General features: G+C 43.3%; 1 protein-coding gene across 1 annotated transcript in view; it reads left to right on the top strand.

Annotated features, from left to right (window-relative positions):
- Positions 1-1022: 1022 nt before the first annotated feature.
- LOC120041022 (tripartite motif-containing protein 16-like) overlaps positions 1023-10187 on the top strand; it is a 13109-nt gene continuing 3944 nt past the window's right edge. Inside the window, exons 1-2 of the mRNA XM_038985991.1 lie at positions 1023-1619; positions 2868-2963. Of these exons, the coding sequence (XP_038841919.1) occupies positions 1023-1619; positions 2868-2963 (693 nt within the window). The remainder of the gene's footprint in view (positions 1620-2867; positions 2964-10187) is intronic.

Here is a 10187-nt window from a genome sequence, read left to right on the forward strand (position 1 = left end):
AGCATCATGCTGTGGGGATGTTTTTTATTGGGAGGGACTGGGAAACTGGTCAGAATTGAAGGAATGATGGTTGGTGCTAAATACAGGGAAATTCTTGAGGAAAACCTGTTTCAGTCTTCCAGAGATTTGAGACTGGGACGGAGGTTCACCTTCCAGCAGGACAGTGACCCAAAGCATACTGCTAAAGCAAGACTCGAGTGGTTTAAGAGGAAACATTTAAATGTCTTGGAATGGCCTAGTCAAAGCCCCAGACCTCAATCCAATTGAAAATATGTGGTAAGACTTAAAGATTGCCCTAAACCAGTGGAACCCATCCAACTTGAAGGAGCTGGAGAAGTTTTGCCTTGAAACATGGGAAAACATCCCAGTGGCTAGATGTGCCAAGCTTATAGAGACATATCCCAAGAGACGTGCAGCTGTAATTGCAGCCAAAGGTGGGTCTACAAAGTATTGAATTTGGGGGGTGAATAGTTATGCACGCTCCAGTTTACTGATTTTTTCTCTTATTTATTGTTTGTTTCACAATAAAAAACAATTTGCATCTTCAAAGTGGTAGACATGTTGTGTAAATCAAATAATACAACCCCCCCCCGTAAAATCTATTTTAATTCCAGGTTGTAAGGCAACAAAATAGGAAAAATGCCAAGGGGGGTGAATACTTTCACAAGGCACTGTAGACGGCATTACAGGGCATTCAGAAGTTTTTCAGACACCTTTTCTTTTTCCACATTTGGTTACATTACAGTCTTTTTCTAAAATTGATTAAATAAAATGTAACCAGGAACTATAATTTAACTTGGGAACTAAAATATTTGTCTCCTTCTCAAACGTTGCATGCATTTTTCTCTCTCTCTCTCTCCCTCCCTCTAACTCCTCCCTCTCTCTAACCCCTCCCTCTCTCTAAACTCGCCTATCTGGCAGAACCAGAAAGTCCATACCTCCCAAAAAACTATCTTCTGTGGAAATGAAACTGATCTGAGCCTCTGTGTCGTCTGTCTGTGTGAGAGTGAACAACCGTCCAAATGGCTCAACAGGGAGTTCTGCTGGACCAGGACCAGTTCTGTTGTTCTGTCTGTCTAGATCTACTGAAAGAACCGGTCACCATCCCCTGTGGACACAATTACTGTAGAATCTGTATTGAGGGCTGCTGGGATCAGGATGTTCTGAAAGGGGTCTATAGCTGTCCTCAGTGCAGAGAGACCTTCACTCCAAGGCCTACGCTGATGAAAAATAACATGTTGGCTGAGCTGGTGGAGAAACTGAGGAAGACAGGACTCCAGGCTGCTCCCCCTCCTGCTCTGTGCTATGCTGGACCTGGAGATGTGGCGTGTGATGTCTGCACTGGGACCAGAAAGCAGAAAGCCCTCATGTCCTGTCTGGTGTGTATGGTCTCTTACTGTGAGACTCACCTCCAATCTCACTATGAATCTCCTGCTTTGAAGAAGCACAAGCTGGTCAAAGCCACCGCACAACTACAGGAGAAGATCTGCTCTCATCATGACAAACTGCTGGAGGTTTACTGTCGTACCGATCAGCAGTGTATCTGTATGCTGTGTACAATGTATGAACATAAAGGCCATGATACAGTGTCAGCTGCAGCAGAGAGGACTGAGAAACAGGTAAGACCAGAACAACTTGCTGGTGACTGTCTGACAAACAAAACATTTAAGATACAGTAGGAACTAAATCTGTTTGAATATGAGATCATTCAAATGAAATGGATCCACAAATATGAACACAAACCTTGATTGTATAGAAATGTTAACCCAGATTCTCCAAATGTATCACCATTTTATAAAGTCTGTTAGGTTCTGAACAGACAGAGTAAAACCTCAAACCAAGTTTATTCACCCACTGGGTCATACAGCTGCAAAGACAATGTATGATTACACAAGAACATATATTTATAACCTCCTACTAGGCGGGATCAACTTCTTACACATCTAGACAGCCAATACATCTCTGTTGCTAGGCAGGAACTGAATTGGTTCCTCTCACTGGTGTAGTCATGGCCCTGTCTGATGCTTAAACCTTTGTGGGTGTGGACGTGTATGTGTGTGAGATAGGACCTTAGTAGGAGGGTCTTTGTGGTGGCTTGACCTCGAGACGAATTCCTGGCTCCTCCCTAGTTCTGCAGCTGGCCTGCCTTATCAGAGACTAACTAGACTGTTAAATTCCTGGCTCCTCCCTAGTTCTGCAGCTGGCCTGCCTTATCAGAGACTAACTAGTCTGTTGAATTCCTGGCTCCTCTCTAGTTCTGCAGCTGGCCTGCCTTATCAGAGACTAACTAGTCTGTTGAATTCCTGGCTCCTCCCTAGTTCTGCAGCTGGCCTGCCTTATCAGAGACTGAAACTAGTCTGTTGAATTCCTGGCTCCTCCCTAGTTCTGCAGCTGGCCTGCCTTATCAGAGACTGAAACTAGTTGCCCTTTGCCTCCCTCTTTAGGAACATTGATAATCAACAATAACAAGTTTGAACAGAATATTTCACCACTTCCCCTTGTCTCTCTCGGTAACTTTCCATACACCAAGTTCCTATCCACCCGTCATTGACCCCAACATATACATTCCTTATACATGTAAAGTCATCAGTACGTTATAGTATGGTAACATCAATAAGTATATTTCTAGTTGGAATCCAACAAGTCAAACACCATTATCATTAGTTATCAAACACCCAATCAACTCCCTGATTTGTGTACTGTTAAAACGATAATCATTCACATGACTACATAATGATATAATTTCAGACAGACACTTCCTCAATATTTGTATCCGTGTCTTCTATGGGTCCTATGTCACATTACTATACTATTGATCTACTGGACTAATAAAGCTTGATAGCTCATTGAAGAGTGATGCTCCACAGAGGCAGCTGGGGATGAGTCAGCAGAAGGTCCAGCAGAGATTCCAGGAGAGAGAGAAGGAGCTGAAGGAGCTCCAACAGGCTGTGGAGTCTTTCAAGGTGAGTATTGTTGACCAGAGGAGACAAACCATTTAACTTCTCTCCTCCAATCAGAGAGAGGGAGAGGAAGGAAATGACTTAGTCAACAGTGGCCAGGAGTTGACTTACTTGATTTAAAAACTATTGTTAGAAAACTAGCCATGTACATATGTGAATATTTTCATATTTTGTTTCTCATTCTTTTACCAATCCCACTGACCCCACTGTTGAGAACAGGCTGTCTTGACCCCTTTCAGAGAATTGACTGTTTAATGTAACTGACGGGATATGAACCCAGGTCTACCGTGGGAGAAACCAATATCTTGACCGTTACACCAAGAGGACATTCCCTATTGGACCGACACTGATTTAGAAGTAGCAGGCGGGGCTACCTCATCACATAACCATGAGTAACCATGACAGACTCATGTCCCCTATACATTAACATGGAGCTCTCTCTCAATTCAATTCAATTCAAAGGGCTTTATTGGCATGGGAAACATATGTTCACATATGAACAGAAATGAACAGTAAACATTACACTCACAAAACTTTCAAAGGTATAGAGACATTTCAAATGTTATAATTCAATTGGAAAACAGAGTTTATTTGTGGTTTCACGGTGGTTGGGACTTGTGATGTTTGTTTGTGTTTCTTCTGACCAGAGAGAGTGGTCGCTCCGTGTCACGCAACTTGAGTCAAGATCGGTTTATTTGCTCTTAGGAACAGGGCACCATTGAAATTAGTGATTTCTGGGGTAGTGTTAGTGTGGAGGTTGAGCAATTGAAGTTGAAGACTCTTGGTGTTTGTGATGCCCGCCGTTTGGTGTGACGCAGATCCGGTGGTGAGCGTGGTGAAACAGAGGAGTCACTGTCAGTCCTTTTGAGTTTTGAGTCTTTACCCGACAAAGTCATGTTAGGATGTATCAGTTATCCTGTTAGTCTTTGTGTTGAATCCACTGAGCTGTTTCAGGTGCAACGTTTATGGTCAAGTTGCAGCAGTTTGTAGGAGGGAGACTCCAAGATGTGGGAAGTGTGCAGGAGGTCATGGGATAGAGGATTGTGTAGTTTCAGTGGATAAAGTTGTGTGTGTCGACTGTAGGGGTGTCCATGTTGCTGGGGATCAGAAGTGTCTGGTGAGAGAGAGGCAGGTTGAGGTGGCTAGAGTCAGAGTAGTGCAGAAGGTGTCGTATGCTGAGGCAGTGAAGAAAGTAGAGGAGGATGGGTCAAGGGTGAGGGATCCTGAGAGGATCCCTGTGAGTAGTAGATCTGTGCAGCACAGAGGGAAAGGCCAACGAGTGATATATGCTTCAGTAAGGTTGGCTTCTTAGCGTTCATAGCAATGGTTATCAACTGTACCGCAGAAATGGAACGTAAATCACAGACAATAGATGTTGTGGTGGCAGCTACAGAGAAGTATTTGGTCGTACGAGATTTGACTTCAGAAGAGTTCCAGGGTGTGTTGAGTGGTGGTGTCCCGTCCTCCCAGGTCGTTGGCATGGTGCAGGAGCAGATAGGGTCAAAGTAGTGGAATTGGGTAGTGAGTTTTTAACGAGTGTAGGGTTAGTTGGAAGGGTGTTACTTAGTATTATCATAATTTCCCCTTTTCCCATTTTGTATCACAAAGTAAAATACATTTATATTATTGTCCAGTTGGGGGCGGTAATGCAACATATTGGATGCCAACCACCGTTAAACTCCAAAGAAGAAGAAATGTTATATTATGTCTATGTACAGTGTTGTAACGATGTCTCTCTCTCTCTCATTCCATCACTTTCGTGGTAGTTGGTTGTGTGAGTCTCTGGTTATGAATGGGGTGCTGACAGACAATCGTTGATGGATATTTATAGAGCTCTGATCAGGACAACAATTGATTACAGGTGTATAGTTTATGGAACAGCAACAAAGACTTGTCTTCAGCAGCTGGACATAATCCATTTTCTCAGAAGTACTGAGTTAGGTAGGAGGATTTATAGTGGTGTAAACCGTGATTGAACACTCTCCAGCACAGTAGGTGGCGCCATGCACCTTTAACGTTGGTTTGTGGACCGCCATTATATCATAGAAGAAGAAGTTGGTCTGTGGGGGTTTTGTGGTTCCTGAGGAGGGCTACTATTCTTTTTTCATTTGGTTTTTAAGTATTTTCAGAATTTATTAAAGCCAAAGCTAAAGCTACCCTAAACAATTCAATATATCAGTCAATATATTTTCTCTGTGATTTGTTGTTTTCCCGTCAACCGTTCCATCGCATCTTAACCGTGTTACCGGGCGGGCACTAGGACCCGGGGGAGGCTGCTGCTGCAGAGGCTGCTGCACCGCTAGTGACGTCAGTCCTACTTTTAGCTCATTGTGGTCAACGTCAGCTGTGGCTCGAGACTGCTAGCTAACGGTTAACGGAGAGGAAAAGACTCTGACAGGACACATTCATGTAGATAGGCTATGATGGCAATTTGTGGTAAGTTACAATAGAGAGAGAGACTTTTCACTACTATAGACTTTGGTCAGAATCAAAGCATTGTTAACCAATACGTTTTTATGTGAGGCTGCCGGTAAGTTACAGTGTAACAGACGTTGTGAGCTAGCTAACGGTAACGGTGTCTTTTAAATTCCACATAAGTTATGTGGCGATGATACCTAGATTGGGGTGACCAGACGTCCCCGTTTTTAGTGGCCTGTCCCCGGCTGGAGCTGTCCCCGGAAATGTCCCCGTTTTTAACCTTTTCTCAATATAGGGGGTGCTGTTTCAACGTTAGCATTTATCGTCTCCAAATTAAACTGCCTCATACTCAATTCTTGCTCGTACAATATGCATATTATTGTTATTATTGGATAGAAAACACTCTCTAGTTTCTATAGCCGTTTGAATTATGTCTCTGATTGAAACAGAACTCATTCTACAGCACTTTTCCTGATATGGAGTGAGATTTCAGAAATTTTGGCCTCTGGTCCCAGGTCAGTTTTAAAGTCCCTGTAAATCCTATGAGGATACACACACTGCCCATGCCTTCCTCTAGATGTCAGTAAGAGGTGACAATTTGAATGGAGTCGATTGCGCAATCAGGGCCCGTATAAAATGCGAAAGACCGGATGTACCGTTCTTTTCCTGCTGCGCCTGACGCGAGATGGACGTCGCACTGGCTCTCTTTCCAAGCGTTGGTTTAGCCACTTATATATCGCCGGTCATGTTTTTACTCGTTATAGGTGTTAAAGACATCATAAGGTAGTTAATTTAAACCGTTTTATAGCAATTTATATCCGTTTAGTGCGATTTTGAGGCATTGCTTTGTGATGCACTTTGAAGCGCCGGGCACGTTTCGGGGTCCCGGTCGAACGTTAGTGGGCATTTCGAAGGACAAGAGGACATCTTTCGACCAAAAGAAGATTAGACCCAAGAAAGGATACATTGCCCAAGATACTGATGGAAGAACAGCTCACAGTAAGAACTATTTATGATGATAAATCGCTGTTCTGTTGAAAAATTTTAAACGCATATATCGCCATTTTGTTATGTGTAGCTTCGCTTGGCGGACCCGGTATTGCACAGTAAGGATAATTTTAGAAATGTAAGTCAGCGATTGCATTAAGAACTAATTTGTCTTTCGATTCCTGTCAACCCTGTATTTTTTAGTCAAGTTTATGATTAGCTATCGATTAGACTAGATCACTCTCAAATATAGCGCCCGACATTTTCAGGCCAGTTTTGCTACTATTCTCATTGTATAACCACGTTTTTTTGTGGCTAAATATGCACATTTTCGAACAAACTCTATATGTATGTTGTAATATGATGTTACAGGACTGTCATCGGAAGAATTCTGAGAAGGTTAGTGAAAAAATTAATATATTTTGGTGATCATAACGTTATCGCTCCCGTTGCCATGAATTCATGCTGGGGTAACGTTCGCACATGTGGTATGCTAATATAACGATTTATTGTGTTTTCGCTGTAAAACGCTTCGAAAATCTGAAATATTGTCTGAATTCACAACATCTGTGTCTTTCCATTGCTATGCTTTGTCTATTTTTATGAAATGTTTTATGATGAGTAAATTGGTAATACACGTTGCTCTCTGTATTTATTCTAGTCGAGTTGTGATGGTGGGTGCAATTGTAAACTATGATTTCTACCTGAAATATGCACATTTTTCTAACAAAAACTATCCTATACAATAAATATGTTATCAGACTGTCATCTGATGAGGTTTTTTCTTGGTTAGTGGCTATCAATATCTTTATTTGGCCGAATTGGTGATAGCTACTGGTGGAGAGAAAAAATGGTGGACAAAGAAAAATGGTGTCTTTTGCTAACGTGGTTAGCTAATAGATTTACATATTGTGTCTTCCCTGTAAAACATTTTAAAAATCAGAAATGATTGCTGGATTCACAAGAAGTGGATCTTTCATCTGGTATCTTGGACTTGTGATTGAATGATATTTAGATGCTACTATTTACTTGTGACGCTATGCTAGCTATGCTATTCAGCTTTTTTACTGGTGGGGGGTGGGGGGTGCTCCCGGATCCGGGTTTCTGACTCGGTAGAAGTTTTAACTGTGCGTTAAAAACAGACTGCAAAGTGAAATAATATTTTACGTGGCAAGAAAGACCCGGGCAGCTGAGTCTACCGGTTGACGTCTCAATCTTGTAGTGCTTGTTTTGTCCAACAGAGGGGGCCGCTCGCTATATCAGCTTCATTCACTATTCTTCTTCTAACTACTTGTGATAGTTTTAGAGGAAACTGCTGTGGGAAACTCGGCCAGAAGCAAGTGTCAAGTGAATCCATAACATCACCACAAACGTCTTTTCAAGCCGGGTAAGTTACACTCGTTTGAGATTTTTTTTTTTTTTTTTTTTTTACCATTATTTTACCAGGTAAGTTGACTGAGAACACGTTCTCATTTGCAGCAACGACCTGGGGAATAGTTACAGGGGAGAGGAGGGGGATGAATGAGCCAATTGTAAACTGGGGATTATTAGGTGACCGTGATGGTTTGAGGGCCAGATTGGGAATTTAGCCAGGACACCGGGGTTAACACCCCTACTCTTACGATAAGTGCCATGGGATCTTTAATGACCTCGGAGAGTCAGGACACCCGTTTAACGTCCCATCCGAAAGACAGCACCCTACACAGGGCAGTGTCCCCAATCACTGCCCTGGGGCATTGGGATATTTTTGTTTGTTTTAGACCAGAGGAAAGAGTGCCTCCTACTGGCCCTCCAACACCACTTCCAGCAGCATCTGGTCTCCCATCCAGGGACTGACCAGGACCAACCCTGCTTAGCTTCAGAAGCAAGCCATCAGTGGTATGCAGGGTGGTATGCTGCTGGATGATAGATACTAGCTAATGATGTTATGTCACAACTTATTATATAGATAGATGCTCTGCGTTATATGGTTTTAAATAGGTTATGCTAGCTAACATTAGCTATGTCGACTAAGTTAACTAGCTCGGTTAGCCAGCTGCTGTCATGGTAACTAGGTTAAAAAACGGTCACATGTAAACATGCAGTGGACGGGCTATTTGGAAAATATGATTATATTAAATTAATGCACAATTATGAGAATATTTATTTGTAGATTACAATGTTAATGGTTTGGCATTATAAGTAGTGTGAAAATATATTTTTAAATGTCCATGGATAACATTAGCATAATGTTTTCTGTTAGAGAGAGGAGAGGAAGGAGAGACTGGATAGGATTTCCATGGATAACATTAGCATAATGTTTTCTGTTAGAGAGAGGAGAGGAAGGAGAGACTGGATAGGATTTCCATGGATAACATTAGCATAATGTTTTCTGTTAGAGAGTGGAGAGGAAGGAGAGACTGGATAGGATTTCCATGGATAACATTAGCATAATGTTTTCTGTTAGAGAGAGGAGAGGAGGAGAGACTGGATAGGATTTCCATGGATAACATTAGCATAATGTTTTCTGTTAGAGAGAGGAGAGACTGGATAGGATTTCCATGGATACCTGCCACCTCTACACTCTAACCGCTAGACTACCTGCCACCTCTACACTCTAACCACTAGACTACCTACCACCTCTACACTCTAACCACTAGGTGTACCCTGCCGCCTCTACACTCTAACCACTAGGTTACCTGCCACGTCTACACTCTAACCACTAGGCTACCTGCCGCCCCTACACTCTAACCACTAGGTGTACCCTGCCGCCTCTACACTCTAACCACTAGGTTACCTGCCACCTCTACACTCTAACCACTAGGCTACCTGCCACCTCTACACTCTAACCACTAGACTACCTGCCACCTCTACACTCTAACCACTAGGCTACCTGCCACCTCTACACTCTAACCACTAGACTACCTGCCACCTCTACACTCTAACCACTAGTATACCTGCCACCTCTACACTCTAACCACTAGACTACCTGCCACCTCTACACTCTAACCACTAGACTACCTGCCACCTCTACACTCTAACCACTAGACTACCTGCCACCTCTACACTCTAACCACTAGACTACCTGCCACCTCTACACTCTAACCACTAGTCTACCTGCCACCTCTACACTCTAACCACTAGACTACCTGCCACCTCTACACTCTAACCACTAGACTACCTGCCACCTCTACACTCTAACCACTAGACTACCTGCCACCTCTACACTCTAACCACTAGACTACCTGCCACCTGCCACCTCTACACTCTAACCACTAGACTACCTGCCTCCTCTACACTCTAACCACTAGACTACCTGCCACCTCTACACTCTAACCACTAGACTACCTGCCACCTCTACACTCTAACCACTAGACTACCTGCCACCTCTACACTCTAACCACTAGACTACCTGCCTCCTCTACACTCTAACCACTAGACTACCTTCCTCCTCTACACTCTAACCACTAGTCTACCTGCCACCTCTACACTCTAACCACTAGACTACCTGCCTCCTCTACACGTTAACCACTAGACTACCTGCCGCCTCTACACTCTAACCAATAGACTACCTGCCACCTCTACCCTCTAACCACTAGTCTACCTGCCTCCTCTACACTCTAACCACTAGACTACCTGCCACCTCTACACTCTAACCACTAGGCTACCTGCCTCCTCTACACGTTAACCACTAGACTACCTGCCGCCTCTACACTCTAACCACTAGTCTACCTGCCTCCTCTACACTCTAACCACTAGACTACCTGCCACCTCTACCCTCTAACCACTAGTCTACCTGCCTCCTCTACACTCTAACCACTAGACTACCTGCCTCCTCTACAC

The sequence above is a fragment of the Salvelinus namaycush genome, unplaced genomic scaffold (assembly GCF_016432855.1).
Source record: "Salvelinus namaycush isolate Seneca unplaced genomic scaffold, SaNama_1.0 Scaffold4, whole genome shotgun sequence".
In the NCBI taxonomy this organism is placed as follows: domain Eukaryota; kingdom Metazoa; phylum Chordata; class Actinopteri; order Salmoniformes; family Salmonidae; genus Salvelinus; species Salvelinus namaycush.